Source organism: Panthera pardus, unplaced genomic scaffold (genome assembly GCF_024362965.1).
Source record: "Panthera pardus isolate Hobbes unplaced genomic scaffold, ASM2436296v1 HiC_scaffold_12, whole genome shotgun sequence".
NCBI classification, from domain to species: Eukaryota; Metazoa; Chordata; class Mammalia; order Carnivora; family Felidae; genus Panthera; species Panthera pardus.
The window spans coordinates 5,116,988-5,137,348 of record NW_026526677.1 but is presented as its reverse complement, the minus strand read 5'-3'; the positions used below and the strand labels follow the sequence as shown (position 1 = coordinate 5,137,348).

The 20,361-nt window shown below is 54.7% G+C and overlaps 1 protein-coding gene and 1 long non-coding RNA gene across 13 annotated transcripts in view; one reads left to right on the top strand and one right to left on the bottom strand.

The window, feature by feature from the left end:
* Positions 1-7,978, bottom strand: part of CHKA (choline kinase alpha) — a 61,393-nt gene extending 53,415 nt beyond the window's left edge. For 2 of the 12 annotated variants that reach the window (XM_053899379.1, XM_053899381.1), the window contains exon 1: positions 7,425-7,976. In XM_053899379.1, the coding sequence (XP_053755354.1) occupies positions 7,425-7,768 (344 nt within the window). In that variant the 5' untranslated portion in view covers positions 7,769-7,976. Of the gene's footprint in view, positions 1-7,424 lie in introns of all 12 variants that reach the window. The other 10 variants (XM_053899373.1, XM_053899383.1, XM_053899374.1 and 7 more) reach the window with 7 other exon arrangements.
* A 5,987-nt stretch (positions 7,979-13,965) lies between these two features.
* Positions 13,966-17,469, top strand: LOC109246998 (uncharacterized). The gene is made up of 2 exons (XR_008421077.1): positions 13,966-14,432; positions 15,483-17,469. It is a non-coding gene; the product is annotated as an uncharacterized LOC109246998 (long non-coding RNA).
* Positions 17,470-20,361: the final 2,892 nt, after the last annotated feature.

Sequence of the window (20,361 nt, the reverse complement as noted above, 5' to 3'; positions counted from 1 at the left end):
CCTGGCTGGCTCAGTCAGTAGAATGTACAACTCTTGACCTCGGGGGTTGTGAGTGTGAGCCCCAGGTTGGGTACAGAGCTTGCTTACACACATACATAACTTATGAAAGCCATGTACTGTACAACCTCGTTGTGGATACAAAACAGACCCCTGAAAAGCTAAAGACAAGGGCTGTCCAAGGGCAGGACAAGATTCTCCGCCAGCTGATAGAGGATGGTGAGATAGTGGAGGGGGCTAGGCTGGCTGCCAGGGTTCCACTGCAGGGAAAAACCCAGAAGGAGAACATGGGCATCGGTGTCAGAGCTGGACAAGCTAAGAGGCTAGACTGAAAAAAAAAAAAAATCCTGGAACTAATAAGAATTATAGCAAGGTTGCAGGATACAACGTTAACATAAAAGTCAATCACTGTCCCCTATACTAGCAAGGAACAAGTACAAATTAAAATCAAAAACCTATTCTCACATACATCAGCAACCAAAAAATGAAACATTGAAGTATAAATGTAACAAAATACCAACAAGATCTATAAGAAGAAAAATACAAACCTCTAATGAAAAATATCAAAGAACTAAATAAAATGAAGAAATATCATCCCATGCCCATGGATAGGAAGACCCAATATTGCCAAGATGTCAATTCTTCCCTACTTGTGTAGATCCAACGAATCCCAATCAAAATCCCAATGTTGGCAAACTGACTCTGGAGTTACATGGAGGGGCGAAACACCCAGAATAGCCAATCTGGTATTAAAAGAGGAGAACAAAGTCAGAGGACTGACACTACCTGACTTCAAGACTTACTACAAAGCTGCATAATCAGGACTGTGTGGTGTTGGCAAAACGATGGACAAACAGATCGATGGAACAGATTGCACAGCCAGAAATAGATCCACATAAATACAGTCCACTGATCTTGACAAAGAGCAAAGGCAATTTAGTAGGGAAAGGACAGTCTTAACAAATGGTGCTGGAGTGACTAGACATTCACATTTAAAAATGAAATCTAGACACAGACCTTACATCCTTCCCCAAAGGTAACACAAAATGGATCCTAGATGTAAATGTAAAATGCAAAACGACAAACCAGACTATAACAGGAAATCACCTAAACAACCCTGTTATGGTGATTACATCTTAGATACCACACCACAGGCATGATCCATGAAAGAAATAATTGATAAGCCGGACTTCATTAAAATTTAAAACTTCTCCGCAAAAGACGTCATTCAAGAAAATAAGACGACAACCACAAACTGGAAGAAAATACCTGCAAAAGACACACACATGACTATCGGCCAAAAGATACAAAGAACCCTTTGATCACGACAATAAGGAGATAAACAGCTCAACTTAAAAAATGGGCAAAAACCCTAAACACATGCCTCACCAGAGAAGACAGGCAGAGGACAAGAAAGCATATACATCACATGTCCTTAGGGAATTGCAAATTAAAACCACAAGACACCAGCTCACACCTATCAGAGTGGCCCAAATCTAGACCACTGACCCCGAATGCGGGCAAGGGGTGCGGAGCGACAGGAGCTCTCGCTCACAGCTGGCGGGACACGACGGAAGCAGCAGCCCTGGAGATCAGACCAGCAGTATCTTTTTTTTTTTTTTTTAATGTTTTTATTTATTTTTGAGACAGAGAGAGACAGAGCATGAACAGGGGAAGGGCAGAGAGAGGGGGAGACACAGAATCCGAAACAGGCCCCCAGGCTCTGAGCTGTCAGCACACAGCCCGACGCGGGCTCGAACTCACAAGCTGTGAGATCACGACCTGAGCTGAAGTCAGACGCTTAACCGACTGAGCCACCCGGGCGCCCCAGACCAGCAGTATCTTAACAAAACGAACATGCTCTTACCCCACGAGCTAGCAACCGCACCCCTTCATGTTTACTCAAAAGAGGAGAAAGCTGATGTCCGCACAGAAAGCTGCACATGGATATTTACAGCAGCTTTCTTCCTAACTGCTGAAACTTAGAGGCAACCAAGGTGTCCCGCAGTAGGTAAACGGACAGACCGTAGTCCATCCGGATGAAACAGTGTTCAGTACTACAACGACCCACACTATCAAGCCACGAAGGAGACTTTTAAATGCAGGCTGTTAAGTGAAAGAAGCCAATCGAAAGGCTACATACTTCGTGCTTCCCATCATTCGACATCTGAGAAAAGGGGTTGGGAGGAGAGAGGGGTAAATAAACAGGCAGAGGACAGAGGACCTTCAGGGCACAGAAGCTACTGTGCAGGTTGCTACGACGGTGGAAATGCGTCCTCATCCATTTCTCCAAACCCACAGAATGCACAACACTGGAAGTGAACCTTAGCGTAAAGTAAATCATGGACTTTGAGTGACGGTGATGTGTTGATGTAGGTTCACGGATTTTAACAAACGTACCACTCTGGTGTGTGGGGCGGGGGGCGATGTCAACAGTGATGGGGGTTTTGGTGGGGTGGGGGGACTGGGGTATATGGGAACTCTCGGGTACTTTCTGCTCAGTTTGGCTGTGAACTAAAACCGTTCTAAAACAAATTAAGTTTATTTTTTCTAAGTAAGCTCTATGCCCAGTGTGGGGTTCGAGCTCACGACCACCCCAAGATCAAGAGTCACATGCTCCACTAAGCCAGTCCTATGCTCCATGTTTATTCATTTTTTAAAAAGTAAGACCCCTTAAGGGACCAAATTTTCACAGTAAACAGTAAAAACAAAATGTAAATGAAACATCTTGGAAAATGAAACTAAAAGTTATTTATAACATAAGTTATAATGCAACCGTGCACATAAAAAGGAAATTAGGTAGGGAATTTTGGCATAATTTCACCAAAAAGTTAATGATGACACACCATAAACCGTAATTCACTCCCTGTTTGACTTTTATTGCATCATTCTGCAAATACATCTACGGACTTGGCCAGTCTTTTCAAGGGCTTCTCTCTGTTTTTTGATGTTTAAATGATTCTATTGTGAAGGGCTCATGGTATCATCCTCCCCATCAATTTCAACTGTTAGTGGGTCTGTGGGATATATTGTGTCAACAGGTATGTGTGAAACTTTAACAGCCCTCAAGCGTTTCTTCCAGCAAACTTCAGGAAATCTTGCAGAGATCTGTAATTTCATTTCACAACTGACTGTGACTTTTATCAATCAGCAACGAGAGTGATAATAACAAACACTTGATTTGATGGGCCTGGACAAAAGTTAGTGTTCAGCTGTGACAGTTGGGCATGGACAAAATTTTTGAGCGGTCAGTCTATCAATGACAATTTCTATGTTATGGTAATTTTTTTTAAACATTTATTTATCTTTGAAAGAGAGAGAGACAGAGTGCGAGCAGGGAGGTGCTGAGAGCAAGACACAGAATCTGAAGCGGGATCCAGGGTCTGAGCTGTCAGCACTGAGCCCAACTTGGGGCTCGAACCCACGATCCGTGGGATCATGACCTGAGCTGAAGTCGGACGCTTAACTGCCTGAGCCACCCAGGCACCCCTATGTTATGGTAATTCTTATCTTTCCCTATACCACTGCTAAAGGACTCAGGCAAACAACAGTCTGATTACAGAGACCCCTGCCATCAATCACATTAAAAGGATAGTGAAGAGGCCAATTTAAGCTAAAATCCAGTGCCTACCACGAGTCAGGCACTATTCCACTGCTGGAGACACAAGGATGAACAGGAAATGCCCTCTAGGAATTAATTCAATCTAACGTGGGAGTCAAAGAATAAACACACAGATGTGGTAAGTGCTGTTGCCTTGAAGGTGTGTATGTATATGAAGTGCTATGGAAGACAAACAAACAGGGAAGAAATTAATTCTGTTTCTCCCTAAGCCAGGCCTCGAAGGAGGAAGTTTAGAAGCAGACACCAGGCTGCCAAGCAGAGTAGAGGCGCAAAGAAAGGCCTGGAGACTGAAAACACAAAGCTCATTCAGGAAACGCAGGGTCCAGTGTAACTAGCTCCCTGTTCCTTGTTGCTGGCAAGGGGGGAGAGCGATTTTTAAACAATAGCAACAACAACAAGAAAGAACCACTCTAAAAAGGGAGGCTGGGGGCCCAGGCTGAAAGCACGCCAACAAGTTTGGATTTTAATCTCCAGCTACAGGAAGCCACAGTAAACTTTTAAAGCTAAAGGAACAGGGGCGCCTGGGTGGCTCAATCAGTTGAGCCTCTGACTCTGGCTCGGGTCATGACCTCACAGTTCGTGGGTTCGAGCCCCGCGTCGGGCTCTGTGCTGACAGCTCGGAGCCTGGAGCCTGCTTCGGATTCTGTGTCTCCCTCTCTCTCTGCCCCTCCCCACTTGTGCTCTGTCTCTCTCAAAAATAATAAACATTAAAAAATTTTTTTTAATTTTTTAAAACAAGAATAACAATATTTGAGAAATACCGAGCAACAAGATATAGAATGGATGGGGGGTGGGGGGGACCCAAAGTGCAAGGACATCCACAGGTGCCTCCTGGTACAGGGTCTAAGCAAGGGCGCAGGCCTGGACTCCTGGCTTCAGAAACAGCAAACAGAGGAGACAGCAGGTGTGAACGCAAAAGGCAAAAGCGGCTCACCAGGTCTCAGCTGTCACTGCGGGCAGAGGAGGGGCCTCTGGGGGAGTGCAAAGGTGGCAGTGGTCCTGCAGCTCTGGCCAGCTGCTGTTACAACTCCAAGACAGAAAGCAGCAAAAGCATATTCCAGGGTGGGAAGGAGCAAAAGGGTTAAACGTGGGACAGACTAGACGGACTGAGTTGAAGTGGCGAGGTCTGATAAACCCCTGCGGATAGACCAGCACTCAGTAAAAAGCTGAAAGATTGTGAAGTGTCAATAACACGATAGCCAGAGACACAGGAAGTGCCACCTGCCTGTGGAGGGCCACTGGATTTCGACCCAGAGGAATCCCTTTCCTCACTCTGAACTGCCTCTTTTGCCCCCCACCTTTTTTTGAGAGAGAGAGAGAGGGCACAAGTGAGCGAGGGACAGAGAGACAGAATCACACAAGGAGCAGGGGGAGGGAAGAGAGAGTGGGGGAGGGAAGAGAGAGTGGGGGAGGGAAGAGAGAGTGGGGGAGGGAAGAGAGAGTGGGGGAGGGGGAAGAGAGTGGGGGAGGGGGAAGAAGAGGAGGAGGGGGAGAGGGGGAAGGGAGAGGGAGGGAGAGGGAGGGAGAGGGAGGGAGAGGGAGGGGAGAGGGAGGAAGGCAGGGAGGGAGGGAGGGAGGGAGAAGCAGAGCTCACCTGAAACAGGGCTCAAGTTCAAGAACCAAGAGCTCATGACCTGAGCCAAAGTCAGATGTGTAACACACTGAACCACCCAGGAGCCCACCTCTTTTGCCCCTTTTTAAGGCTAGGCATCACCCACTTCCCATGTGCTAAATCACCTCTTTTCTCATGAAACCCATTCCATAATTACATCCTGTTGCAGAAAACAGGACTAAGAGGCAATGTATACCATAGTTTTAAAAGGCCCTCTAAACAAAAAGGACAGCTTCCAAGACTACTTCTGCGGGGTACCAATTCCTGGAGAAAAGAAAACATCTTCAATGCTCTTACAGTAACAGTTACTAATTCTTTTTAAATGTTTATTTATTTTTGAAGGAGAGAGATAGAACATGAGCAGAGAGAGAGGGGACACAGAATCGGAAGCAGGCTCCAGGCTCTGAGCTGTCAGCACAGAGCCCAACACGGGGCTCAGACTCACAAACCATGAGATCATGACCTGAGCCGAAGTCGGACGCTTCACCGACTGAGCTGCCCGGGTGCCCCTATTCGTTCTTTTAATGAAAGTGTCTGCAAAACCATCACATTTAGGTAGGCCTGAAAATTCTCAAAGAAAAGGGTGACAGAGACCATCCCAGGCCATGTAATCATCAGTCTGTATAAACGGGAAACCCAGAGGGGCTGGAGGTCAGTGGCTATTCGCTGATGTCAGAGTCTGAGAGACTAGGTCTCTGGTACCCCACTCCTGCCCCAGTGCTCTTGCCTGTTGCCTGTGAGGATGTTCGGACACCCGGGATCCAGCCTTACGACATTCCCTTGTGGGCCCTTTCAGGGAGTGTCACTGGTCCGTTAGGCTGTTGTCTTTTGCTTAAAACTGTCATTGGAAGGGGCGCCTGGGGGGCTCAGTCGGTTGAGCGTCCGACTTCGGCTCAGGTCCTGATCTTCTCACGGTTGGTGAGTTTGAGCCCCCGCGTGGGGCTCTGTGCTGACAGCTGGGAGCCTGGGTCCTGCTTCGGATTCTGTGTCTCCCTCTCTCTCTCTGCACCTCCCTGCTCACACTCTGTCTGTCTCTCTCCCTCAAAAATAAATAAACATTAAAAAAAAATTTTTTTAATAAGTAAAATGAAAATATAAAACACCTTCCACTGGGCAAGCTCCTTTGATTCCCACCTTTGGCTCCTACTGCTCGCAAGCAAATCCGTGAGAGGGGCCAGAGGCACAACAAGGAAGTGAAGCTCTGCTGCAAGACTGGGCACAGAAAAGGAATCAAGTGACTAAACTTGGAGTTGGGGATTATCAGTGGCGGCCGGCCAGTTTCTAGATACTACACTCAGCCTAGTCAACCAGCGAAAAGACAACGGGCAGAGAAAGAAATGCGCTTTTGAAGGTCTAGGGGCGCCTGGGTGGCTCAGGGCACCATCTCGAGGTTGGTGAGTTCGAGCCCCGCGTCCAGCTCACTGCTGTCGGGTGCAGAGCCGGCTTCAGATCCCCTGTCCCCCTCTCTCTGTCCGTCCCCCACCTGCGCTCTCTCAAAAACAAACAAACAAACAAATAAAGGTCTAAGTAGGTCCCACGCTAAACGTTAAACGGTCATCTCCTGGGGCCAGAGTGGCAACGAAAATCAAGGCAGCCCCTTGTCCTCTTCGGTCTGAACAAACACACGCGTACGTTTTTTTTGGTCATTTAAGTATATGGCCAAATATTTTTAGCTTAAGCAAAGGGGGAGGCCCTTTCCACCTCGCTCCTCGTCATTCCTGGAGCCACACCTCCTAAACTCGGACCACGAATACACCCCGGTGCTGAGCAGCGTTAGCGGGGAAGGGGCAGATGTTACCCCCCAGGACACGAACGAGTGAAACCCGGGGGGCGGGGAGCAGGTCGTGGACGCGGGCAACTAGCAGCAAAGGCACCAAGTGTCTTCTTTTAAAGCCAGTCACAACATCGCTCCTCACTCGAGGCCCTGACCCCCAAAGGGGGGGCCTCCCCCGGCAAGGTTTAAGAAGCTTCGGCACAAACCGCGCTTGGTGATGATTCAACGGTATTGTTCTGCTCGGAGGAGACCTGTCTTCGCCTGGCACCGGGATCCGTTCAACAGCCGGTCTTCTGGAAGGTCTAGGGGCGGGGGGGGCTTGGATTTCCCATGGGGTCCGCCCCCCCCCCCCCCCGCCCCGGCCAGCGGCTCCCCGCGTCCGCCCTGCGCGCCCACCCCGGCGGGGCGCCGCCACCGACCTGATGACACTGATGTGGAACTGGTCCTCGCGAAGGCCCCGCCAGGCGCCGGGCAGGAACTCCTTGCACCACAGATAGGCCCTGCGCCGCGTCCGAGGCTCGGGCTGCTCGTCGGCCGGCGGCGGCGGCGGCGGCGGCGGCGGCAGCGGCAGCGGCGGCGGCGGCGGCGGCGGCAGCGCGAGCGGCGGCTGCGGGCCGCCCAGCTGCTTGGGCTCGAGGTCGCTGGCGGCGTCGCGCTGCTGCCCCACGCCGGGCGCCGGGGCCGCGCTGCCGCCGCCGCAGCTCAGGAGCAGCCCGAGCGGCGAGGGCTCCGCCTCGCCCCCGTTGCAGAACTTGGTCTTCATGCCGGGCAGGCGGCCGAGGAGGCGCGGACGGCCGCAGCGCGAGAGAGCGAGGCTCAGGGTCCGGCCGGGCGCCCCCCTCACGGAGGCCGGGCGCGGAGGCCGCTCGCCGGCTCGCTGACGGGCCGGCCGGGGGCGGGAGCGGCGGTTGGGGGCGCGCCGGGCGGGCGCGGGGCGGCGGCGCGGAGGGAGCGAGCGAGCGAGCGAGCGGGCGGCGGCCGGCGGCGGCGGCGGCGGCGGCGGCGGCGGCTGGGACGCTCGGCGGGCCCCGCTGGCCGCGGCGCGCGCTCCTATACCGCCGCCGCACGAGGAGCGCCGCCCGCGTCACAGCCCGCCCTCGAGCCCGCCGCTGATTGGCCGCCGGCCGCCGCTGATTGGACTCACAGTCGCCACCGCCCTCTCCACGCCACCTCCCTATTGGCTGCGGCACCGCCCCCCGCCCCGGGCGCTGCCGGCGCGGGGGGCGGGGCCGGCGCGGGGGGCGGGGGCGTCGAGCCGGAGCCGGGGGGTCGCCGGGTTGGAGAGCAGCAACTGAGGTGCGGGGGCGCCCGGAGAGCGGCGCGGGGGCCCGGTGGGAGCCTCCGGCCCCCGAGCCTCGGGCAGCCCGGGCCTGGCTCTGGGAGCCGAAACTTTGCTCGGGCCCCTGGGAACCCCAGGACATCTGAAGCCGGGGCCTGGCAGGGTGCAGGCAGGAAGCTAGTGCCTGCAGGCTGGCTTCTCTTTTTGCATGACCTTGGGGCAAGGCACCTCTCTCTGCTGCTCCGTGGGTGTGTTTTTATAACATTTCCCAGCGCCGGCTCGGCTCCTTGCGAGGCGCGGCCGCGCGCCGAACAACCCAGAGCCGGAGGAATTATTTTCCCCGGGTCCGAAAACAGGGCAGAGGCGATTGGCTCAAGGCTGAACAAGTGACCCCGCCCTCCGGGGGGGGGGGGGTCCCTCCCGCAGCCTCAGTTTCCCTGTCCTTGGTGCTGAGGACGCCGGGCACTGAAGGCTCGGGGCAGGCGGGGCGGCATCCCGCAGCGGGGCCGCCGCGGCCACGCGGATCACTGGCCAAAGGTGAGTGCCACGGGGCTGCTGGCTTTGTGGACGCGCCCCGCCCGCCCCCGCGCAGGAGGCAGCCGCGTGACCGTGACTAACGCACCTTTGCCCGCGGAGGGGGACGAGGGCCCCTTCTCCAATGGGCCACCCCGGCCCCTGTCCCTCACTCCTGTTTGAGCCCGTGGCCCCAATCCTTTCTGGTAGGGGGTTACAGATAAATATAAAAATTACAGATCCTATTTTACGGGACGTGAGCTGGGACAAGAGGTTTCCCAGGCTGCTTAGGAAATTAAGCGCCTGGATTACAGAAAATGGCTTCTGTGTGGGATTTCACAGTCGGCCAGAAGCAAACATCTCTTTTTAGATCGTGTGTGCTTGGCTGAACTTGCTCCAAGAAAAGTGGACTTTTTGAACAAAAGTATTATAATGAAAAGGGGCCTTTGACAAGACAGCTGTAGAGGTGGGCCTGTGCCCTGAACTGAGGACCTGGGAGTAGCCTGGGCGTTTTAGAAAGGAAGCAGGGTGGGAGTCCCATTGGATGTTTGAAAAGCTGAAAATTCAAGGTCTTCAGTCAGGCCATTTAGATAAAGTAGCCAAGGACTCTGTCTAAAAATACCACTGCAGGGGTGGGACCGTGTCCGTGGCCTACCCAGGTGACAGACCTTTTGTCCCCCTGTCCCCTGGCACCCGCCTAGTAATCTCAGGAATGCCAGAAACCTGGCGGGGAGGAAAGGGCGTTAGAAGTAAGGGTTGGGTCTCTGTTGTTTGAAATAACCCTGGCGTCTGCTGGTTTGAGCTATTAGAACCCACAGGCGCCTTTATGGAACTGCCGTTCCCTGTGGGAGGAAAACGATGCCTTATTAAAGGTGTTGGAAAAGTTTTGTCTATTATTGCTTCCGTTTATAGATGTGGAGACTGAGTCCTGCAGGGTCTGTGTGTTTCAGCTGAGGTCCCTCGGCTAAGATGAGAGGCAAGGGCAGGTGTCCCCGCTCCTTTGTGTGAAGAAAGAGCATTACTTCCAAGAGGATATAAAACTTCCCTCCCCTGCAGGCAAGCTAAAGTCCTGAATGTAGCTCTCATTAGCTCATCCTTCGTTTGGCCACTCAGGGCCCACCCTCAGGGCTGGGGCAAGACTATCAGAGGGAGACTGAGGAAGCTTGGCCTAGAGTAACGCTAAAATAAGAGGTTTTACAATGAAAAAAGACTAATTCTGCCGTAGAAGTAGGGGAAGCCTCCCCAGCCTTGCCTCTTGAGCAAGGCTTTAGAGGGTTGAGAAGGCATTTTCCAGGCGGTCCACTTTCCAGAGTCACCTGTGAGGATGCATAGTGAAGACGGGGTCTGGCGTGCAGTAGGCACTCAAGAAAAGTGCCAGACCCATCACGATCCACAGGGAGAAACCCAGAGTGATAAATCTGCTCATGACCCTTGACCTGGCAACCCGCTACGCCTGGCTCCCGGTCCAATAAAGAATAGCAACACTTGGGGCGCCTGGGTGGCTCAGTCGTTAAGCGGCCGACTTCGGCTCAGGTCATGATCTCGCGGTCCGTGGGTTCGAGCCCTGCATCGGGCTCTGTGCTGACAGCTCGGAGCCTGGAGCCTGTTTCAGATTCTGTGTCTCCCTCTCTCTGACCCTCCCCCGTTCATGCTCTGTCTCTCTCTGTCTCAAAAATAAATAAACGTTAAAAAAAATAACTAAAAAAAAAAATAGCAACACTGTCCCCCCCCCCCCCCCCCCCGCTGCCACACTGTGCCTCTCCCCTCATCCCCATTGGTTTATTGTGTATTGTCAGTCTCCTCCCCACATGGGACTTCCAGGAGAGATCTTGACCAGCAGGCCCTGATTGTAGACAGTCAAATATTTCTGCCTGGATGAAGTTCTGGCTCCTCACTTAGTAGCTGTATGACTTGGGACTGAGCCTCAGTTTCCGCGGCTGTAAAATGGGGATCACAGGCATGCCTCAGAGACATGACAAGTCCGGTTCCAGACCACCGCCATAAAGCAAGTATCACAGTGAAGTGACTCAAATGAATGTTTTGGTTTCCCGGTGCCATATATCAAAGTTATGTTTCCACTACACTGTAGTTTATTTATTTATTTATTTTTGATGTTTGTTTATTTTGAGAGAGAGAGCAAGAGCCGGGGAGAGGCAGAGGGCGAGGGAGAGGGAGGACCCCAAGCAGGCTCCGTGCTATCCGCCCAGAGCCCGACGTGGGGCTTGATCTCACGAACCGTGAGTTCATGACCTGAGCTGAAATCAAGAGTCGGACGCTCAACCAACGGAGCCACCAGGTGCCCCCAAAATAAAATCTTAAAAAAAAAAAAGGAAGAAACTTTCCAAAAGCTCTGATTGATGCTGAATTCCGAGAGCAGACAAAGAGGGTGTGGGTGGTCGGCCTTAGGAGCAATAGGGATTCGGGGTTATGGTAGATCGGGAGGTCCCTGTCCAGTCCCAGGCATTCCCGCAGACTGATTCCTCTGGCCTGAGGGACTGGCCAGGGGGGTCCCCAGGGCCACTAGGCAGACCAGGGTCCCACGGGCCACCGCCCTGCCACCAAGTGCACCCGCAAGGCCTATTCCAAGGAAGGGCTTTCTGAGTCTGCCTCCCTGGAAATGGAGGGACCGTTCGTCAAGCACTTGATAGGAGCAGACCCTATGCTGTGTCCTTTACCTGTATGCAGCATTTTTGAGCTTTCGGAACTAGCAATGAAGTGAGTGTAATTAACACTTCCATCTCCAGCAGGCAGCTAGGAAGGGCAGAACCCGGGGACCCACCAGGACTTCCTCTGAATACAGGGGAGCCTTGGCTGTCAGCACCAAAAGCACCTTTGGCCCAGGAAGCGGCAGAAGCTTGGCGCAGTGGGGGTTCCCTAGAGGGCCGGCTGGGCTGTGCTCACCACCCCCTCCCAGGCAGCCGCCAGGACCAGGCTCCCTTACTTCATTTCTGAGCCTTAAAATATTGATGTGAGTACTCACAGGCCAACAGGCTGAAATCCTACATGCTCACGATTGGGTTTCAGCCCCCGCCAGCAGAGTAACAGAGCTGGGCCCCTTGACGGAGTACCTGGGTTGGACCCCACCCCAGGATGCTCTGTCAGCTAGCTCGAGACTGGGCAGGCCTGGCAGCTTCCTGGAGGCCTCTGAGCACTGAGAGCGAGTGTGGTCTTCCTTGGTGGCCTCCTGCCATGCACCCAGCCTCAGTGAATGAAGGCCACAGGCAGGGCTTAGGTCCCAGAGGGCTTAAGGAAAGCAGGTGACTTGAATGCCCACGTGTCTGGCGGATGGGACAGGCCCTCCCTCCCGCCGTCCTCCATTTGCAGGGACCCTGAGTATAGCATGAAGGGTAAAAACCTGTCTTTGCGTCTTGTGCCTCCACTCACAGTGTGGCCTTGGACAAGTCACCTACCTCTCTAAGCCAGATGAAGATAATTGTTCCTACCCTAGAGCATTATTGCAGGGGTGTGGGGGTGGGGAGTGTCACTGATGCAGGCAGAGAAAGGCCTGGCCACAGAGTCAGGGCCCCGCAAAGGGTAGCTGTGGTCTCCTACTGGTTGTTAGCTGGAGTCCCAGAGGCTGGAGGAGACCATAATCACCTGTGGTCAGGAAGGATGCACCTGTAGCAACTCATCCCAGGTGCCACCAGGAGAGCAAAGCCCGCGGGAACTCTGGCAATATGGGCCTTATGCTGAACAAATCGGTGCTTGTATCCCACATGCAAAGGTTCCCGTACAAGATCATTTTACTGTTCACAAGTGACCGTGGGAAGGGCCATAGCGTGAAGAACGTCTTTCAAGCCTGGCCACCTGTCTCTGTGAGAATCTGGCTGTCCTTATTTAGAGCCGACAGCAGAAATCTAAATCTGAGGTCCTACGGGCTGGTAAAGCCCTCCTGAGATCCCTGTGGGAGAACCTGGGCAGTGGCCATCCAGCTATGGGAAGTGATTCCCTAAGGCCCTCCCAGAGCACCTGCTGTGTCCCCAGAGCCTGTGGGGGTGGGGTTTCTTAAGTTTATTTATTTTGAGAGAGAGAGAAATAGAGTGGAGGAGGGGCAGAGAGAGCATCCCAAACAGGCTCCACACTTTTAGTGCCAAGCCCGACATGGGCTCCATCCCATGAGCCATGAGATCACCACCTGAGCTGAAATCAGAAGTCAGATACTTAACCGACTGAGCCACCCAGGTGCCCCCAGAGCCTGGGTTTTAGAGCAGACCTTTCAAACTCACTTTCCAGATTTGGTGCAAACCTGCCCTGTGGTTTTTTGTTTTGTGTGTGTGTGTGTGTGTGTGTGTGTGTGTGTGTGTGCGCCTTGCATGCATTACTTTGTAACACAATAAATGCATTTTTTAAGAGATCCTACGTATGATGAAAGTCATACCACGGAGAGGAGGCTTCTGGGTTAGAGGTCCAGAAACCTTGGTTCAGACTCTGCAGCCTACTGGGCTCCCGTCTCCTCGGTCAGCCCTGGGCTCTGAGGCTGGACTTGTGCCAGGTGGCTTTGGGACGGCTCTCCTTTCTGTTTAGAACGACCAGCAGGATCCAGGGATGCCCTGTGCAGATGGGTAAGCTGAGATCCAGGGTCACCGGTGGGAGTGAGTGACCGTGCTGACCCAGGGTGCTATGGCCCCTGCTGTGCCAACCCCGCTTGCCATTCTCCCAGCCCAGGGTCTGGCTTCTTCCTGCTGGGAGGGCCTCCCATCCCTAGCCCAAGTGCCCCCAGCCCTGTCCCCACCGACCTAGAAGCAAGGAAGCTGGCAGCCCCCAACCCCAGCCGGCCTGAAGAAGCTGCTCAGAGGTCGGTGGAACCCCACTGGCGGCCCTCCGTGTGACCTTGTCCGGTCCCAGAGCCTCTCGGCATGCCCCGTACCGGGGCAGAGTGAGAGAAGGAAGGAGAAAGGGGAAGGCAACTTTGGAAGATCTTCTGGGTCCCGGGAGGCTGTGGCCAGACGCTTCTCCCCCCAGCCCCGCCGCCGGGGGCCAAATTCCGAGGCCAGCTGCTGTCCTTGCGGTGAGGAATCCGGCCCGACGGCATTCCTGCGCCACTCCCCCTCCTCCAGAGAGGGTGCTGGGCCCTGCGGGGGGGCAGGGCGGGGGGGGGGGGGGGGTGCGCAGAGAGCGGGGTGGTCCCCCGGCCCCTGGGGTCCCTCCGCGGTAGGGCCGCCCCCAAGTCCCCCACGCCCGCCCGACCCGGCGCGAATCGCCCCCCACCGTTGGCCTGGCAGCCGCTAACGGCTGGCCCTCCGACTGGCTTGTCGAGGCTGCCGCAGCAATTAGAGCAGGAACAAGGTACCGCCCCCAGGCTGCGGCGCCAGCGTGTGACCCGGCAAAGGTGCCCGGTCCCCGGGGGCGGGACTACTCCGGGCTGCGACCGACCGGGGCCCACCGAGCACCCGCGCAGCCCGCCCGCCAAGCGCAGCGGCCTCGGGGCTCGGGCCGGAGACCCCGACCCTCTCCGGTCCCGGCCGCCTGCACCCACTGACCCCTCGACCTCCTTCAGCGCCTGCACGTGGTGGGTGCCCAGGGAGTGTTCAACGAGTGAAGGGACTGGGAGATTCCCGAGGTGGGGGCGCCAGCGTGGCCTGAGTTCTAATCCCAGGTCCGCCCTATTCCCTATTGGCAGTTTGGCGCTGATCGGGTGATTGCTCCTTTTGCACCTCTCTGTTCCTTGCCTGTAAAATGGGAAGGAGGGGGAGCCCCTGCCTCATGTGGTTGTTAGAAGGAATGAATGAGCGAATAGTTACAAAGAGCTTAGGACGGAACCTGGCACACGGCCAGAGTGTGAGAGGAGGAAGAGTACTGTATGTGCAGAAAAACTTTTTTAGGGCCACCTGGGTGGTTGGGTCGGTGGAGCCCTGGACTTTGGACCATGGATTTTGGCTCTGGTCATGATCTCACTCTGCTGACATCGAGCCCTGCCTCCAGCTCTGCACTGAGCCTGGAGCCTGCTTAAGATTCCCTCCCTCTCTCTGCCCCTCTCCCCTGCCTGCGCGTGCTCTCTCTCTAAAATGAAAGAAACTGGGGGCGCCTGGGTGGCTCGGTCGGTTAAGCTTCCGACTCCTGGTTTCTGCTCGGGTCGTGATCTCACTGTGTGTTGAGGTCCAGTCCCGCATCGGGCCCTGTGCAGACAAGCAAGGAGCCTGCCTCAAATTCTCTCCCTCTTCTCTCTCTGCCCCTCCCTGCCTCTCTCTCTCTCTCTCTCAAAATAAATAAATAAACACAGAAAGAAAGAAAGAAAGAAAGAAAGAAAGAAAGAAAGAAAAGAAAGAAAGAAAGAAAGAAAGAAAGAAAGAAAGAAAGAAAGAAAGAAAGAAAAAAAATTAAAAACTTTTTTTAAGGTTTATTTAGAGAGAGAGAGAGAGAGAGAGAGAGTGCACCTGTCTGGGAGGGGCAGAGAGAGAGGGAGACAGGCTCTGAAGCAGGCTCCAGGCTCGGTGCTGACCGCCCCACGCAGGGCGCGAACCCACGAGCCGCGAGATCATGACCTGAGCCGAAGTCGGACGCTTAACCGACTGAGCCACCCAGGCGCCCCGTGGAGCATTCCCACTTGGGCTTCACCAGTTCCAGCTCTGTGTGTAGAGCTCCCCACCAGGACCCTCCCTGGCTACAATTGTGCGACTCCTTCCCACCCTCCGTTCGCGGCCTTGGCACTGTGTGCCCTCCAGCCTTCGCCTCCCCCCATCCCCAGGTGGATCCCGCCGCTCACCGAACACGCCCGGCCCTCGCGACAGAGGCACCGCGAGTACGCCCGCCATCCAGGCGCATCTTGGGCACACACTGCCCAGTCCCCCGCCCCTCTGCGGCGGGCAAGGACCACGTGACTCCTTAAGTAGGCCACTTCTCCTGGGAGAGCCTCTCTGCCCTCCTATTCCCCTTGTCTCCGACCAGCAGCGAAGGATCCAAGAGAAGCAGCCGGGGCCGCGACACGACCGCCAAGGCGCCCCGGGGCCCTGAATCACCACGCGGAATTCTCCCTGCCCACGTGAGCGAACCAAGACAGGAACAACAGTCGAACATGGCCCTCGAGGGCCATGAAGGTTAAACACCTAGTACACCTGCCCGGGACTCTTCCCTTCCGTGGGAACCCAGGGAGCTGGCCTCAAGGGGAAGCCAACAGCATCGCAGGAAGGAAGGATCTGGATCCCAGGGCCGAAGAGAGGCCTGGCCGGCAACATGGGCGAGGAGTTTGCTTGACCCAGACGCAGAGCTTCGCGGTCCACAGCTGCTGCCCTTGGGGGACTGTCCTCATGGCACCTGGCTTCCCCTTCCTTTGCCATGTCCACCTGGCAAACCCCCATGCCAGGTGAACCCAATGCCCTTCTCAACTGCCACCGGAAAGCTGAATGTTCCTGAAGAACACCCTATAACTGGTTCAACTGGTTTTACCTTCAGTTGGTGCCCTGAGCCAGTGGGGTCCTTACTCTGTCCTACTGCCTGTTCCGGGAGGTTGGTCTTTCTCAGCCCAGGTGACCCACTTTACCATCGTAAATGCTTCTAAGGGTACAGCTCAGGACTGTTCACGTAAGTTCTTCAAGCTATTGTGAATCAAACTGTTAGGAATATTGGTGCACAAATACCTGTTCAAATCCGCACTTTTTTTTTTTTTTTTTGTAATGTTTTATTTATTTTTGAGACAGAGGCAGAGTGTGAGAGGGGAGGGGCAGAGACAGAGGGAGACACAGAATCCGGAGCAGGCTCCAGGCTCTGAGCTGTGAGCACAGGGCCAAACGTGGGGCTCGAACTCATGAACCATGAGATCATGACCTGAGCCGAAGTCGGTGGCTCAACCGCTGAGCCACCCAGGCGCCCCTCCTTTTCAATCTTAAAAAGGAATAAAATTCTGATTTTTCCACGGTGGCTGCCCAACACTTACTGTTCTCTGTTCCATTTTTTATAATAAGCTTCCAAAGGGTGTGAAATGCTATCTCCCTAAGGATTAGTGATGTTGAGCAACTTTCTGTGTGCTCACTGGCCATTCGCATATCTATTAAAGCTTTTCATAGAAATAAACACCTAGACAAAACACACAGTACCCTGTTTTCTTCCTCCAGTACCTTCTCCCCAATTTCCTTCTTCAGTGCTGTGGGTGATGAGATTCTCCCCCTTTTACTGACCACCTTTTCTCACCTTGGGGTGTCCCTCTGAGCCCTTCGCTCACACCTCTTAGGATCAGGAGGTTGGGGGGGGGCAGTTTGCTTCTGTTGTACTTCCTTGGCCCCTCCCATCTTTTCTTCTTCTGGGGAGCTCAAGCCGCATCCCCAGGACTGAACTCTGATCCCCATGTTCTGAAAGCCCTGGCCGGTCTCAGAAGCTGCCAACGGATTGCTTCCCCCCAGCGGCTGCTGCATCAGCTTGGGGACCATTGTTTCTGCCCTTGGGGGACCCTGGTAACCACAACACTTTCTTCTAGCAAGCCAGGTGAGGGTTTTGCCCAGAATTGATGGTCTCTGGCCAACCTCCTCCCCTCTTTTTTCTCCAGCTGGCACCTGATTCTTCCCCGGCCTCCTGCTTTGTTGGGAGGGGACGCAGCCACCCCTTCCTCCTCCCTACCCTTGTCTCTGCTCACCTCTCCATTGCTTCCCTTCCCCAAGGGAAGAAATTCCAATCCTACAAAGGACAAAGCTTTTTTTCTTAATTAAAAAAATTTTAATGCTTTTTTTTTTTTGAGAGAGAGAGACAGAGAGAAAGAGAGAGAGAGAGAGCACGAGCAGGGGACAAGCAGAGAGAGAGGGAGACACAACCTGAAGTAGGCTCCAGGCTGTGAGCTGTCAGCCCAGAGCCTGATGCGGGGCTCGAACTCACGAACTGCAAGATCATGACCTGAGCCAAAGTCAGACGCTTAACCGACTGAGCCACCCAGGAGCCCCCTCTCTTTTAATTTCAAATGGATTTTTTTCAGGGCGCCTGGGTGGCTCAGTCGGTTAAGTGTCCGACTTGTGATTTTGGCTCAGGTCATGATCTCGCGGTTCATGAGTTCCAGCCCCACATAGGGTTCAGCGCTGAGAGCCCCAAGCTTGCTTGGGATTCATTCTCTCTCTCTCTTTCTCTCCACCCCTTCTCTGCTTGCGTGTGTGCTCCCTCTCTGTCTCTGTCTCTCTCTCTCTCTCTCTCAATAAATAAGTAAGCTTTAAGAAAAAATTAAAATGGATTTCTTCTTGATCACAAAAAGGAATAGGTGTTTACTGCAGAAAACGTGGGAAATACTAAACGAAAAAAAAAAAATCCTACCAGGCAAAGGTCAACGTGGCCAGTGGGGGTTTGCTTAATATCTTTCCAATCTCTCTGAGTCTATGACTTTTGAATAGTTTTGTACTTAAGGACCAGGGAATCGCACTCCTGGATACAGGTCCGAACTTGATAGAAATGAGCGCTTACGTCCACCGACAGACACGCGTGAACGACGCCCCGCAGCACCTCTCGTACTAGGCCCCAAAGAGGAAAGAAGTCAGATGCCCCGGAGAAGCAGAATGTACAGACGGTTTGTGGTATATCACAACCGAGTACCACCACGGTGACAAGGAGCACACGCCACGCTACGAAGGAATCTCACGGACGTTAACGTGGAGCGCAGGAAGGTAGACAAAAGGGGACACGCCGACCCCAAGAACTACATTCCCCAGAATCCCCTGCATCAGGGCTCCGGGTAGTTTCTGCTGATCACAGGCATTTGCTCGAGGTCTGGGAGGCCACAGGGAAACAATGGTGGTGGCGTAGGCTTTCCCAGATGTGACACTTGGCCAGTGATTTCTGGGGGGGGTGGGGGGCGGGGGGGGTGTCTTCCCGCGGCTCACCCCCTGGTGGCGCGGGGTCCCGCAATTCCTGCGTTTCCTGATTTCCAAGCACCCTGGGTCAGCGGACATGCCTGCCCTTGGCTCTCCCGGCTCTTCCAGGGGCAAAGCCCCCACGTGCCTGGGTTCGATCCCTCTCTGTGTTCCTGGCCGAGCCTGGCTTGAGACGGCCCCGTTAGAAAGATCTTAAAGGACGTAGTTGGGGTCTCTGGCTTTTGAACAGAAAAACTGGGGTTTTTAAGCCAGTTCTGTGGGTCTGGGTCTCCTCTTCCTCTGGGTCCTTGTTTAGAAAACAGAGTGAGGTCTACGCACAGTCGTGTGGGAGAGAAAGCGAGATCACGCGCAGAGGATCCGAGCCCCAGTGCCTACACTTGAGGTGACAACAGACAGTCGGCTGTTACGATTATTTATCATCCTTCCCACTTAACAGATGGGAAAAGCGAGGCCTGAAGAAGTGGTGCCATTTGCCACAGACCACACAGCCAGAAGGTGGCGGGGCGTGTGTCCAAACCCAGGAGTGTGAGCCCCCCTCCTCCCCGACTCCTGTTTCTTTTTTTATTCCTTGAAGATTTGTTGCTGTTGATTTTTGAGAGAGAGAGAGAGACAGACAGGCAGACGGAGAGAGCAAGCAGGGGAGAGGTAGAGAGAGAGGGAGACACAGAATCGGAAGCAGGCTCCAGGCTCCGAGCTGTCCGCACAGAGCCCGATGCGGGGCTCGAACCCACGAACCGTGAGATCATGTCCCGAGCCGAAGTTGGACGCTTAACCGACTGCGTCGCCCAGGCGCCCCAGTGACTCCTGTTTCTTTAGCTGTGCCTCAGGGCTTACAGTACCCAGCAAGCCTGGAGTAGCTCTGTGTCCCAAGGACGGTGCAGCAGGATGAAGGGAGGAGGGCCGCCAGTCCGCCTCGCCTCTCTCCTGAGGCTGTCAACTGGGGCCGAGGACGGCCGTGGCCCAGGCCTGTCACCTTGTCTCACCCGGGGCCCTGCTAGTCTGTGTGCTTTTTACAAGGCAGGGGCCAAAGCCTACTGTCGACAGAATCTCAGAGAAGGGCAGTGCGTGGCCTGGGTCACGGAGCAAGTCAGGGGCCAGGCTGGCCTCTGGCCTGACCTCCGGGCTCCCAATCCGTCACCGGGCCGGGCTCACCCAGCACCGCGGATGGTGCTGACGGCCCGGAGGATGTGACCAAGCCGCGGGCTGAGGTGTCCGGACTTGCCAGTGCTGTTCCAGGCCTCCCTCCTCCCTCCACGGTCTCCCTCCTGGTGGCAAGAATGTGGACGTCCCACCGATGTTGCAACTCCAGGGGAGAGAGCGTTCCTCTTGCCTCCGGGTCCCAGCTAAAGTCCCAAAGTTGCATTTCATTGACTCAGCTTGGCCACGGATCCATTCCTAGACCGGTGGCCGTGCCCCGGGGGCCAGGGGCACACACTCTGGCTGGCCAGCCCTGGGCTCAGGCTGAGGTGGCTGGGAGGCGGGTCTACCCTGAGCCACGGGGACTGAGAACCGGGAGGTGACCTTTTCCGAAGAAGGGGGTCGGTGTCCAGGATGTAGATGCAGGCGATGACCACAACCGGGGGCCCGGGGGCCCGAGCCTGTTGCCGGCCCCAGCCCTGCTGGCAGCGACTGGACTCTCTTCTCCGTCTGCTTGGGCCCAGGAGGAGGCAGTAGGAATGGCCTGCAGGAACAGGTCCAGGAAGTGATGGAGGATGGAGTGTTCTTTGGGGAAGGGGAGTATTGGGTGTCCCCGCTCCCCACAGACGGAGTGCTGGCCTCCGTCTC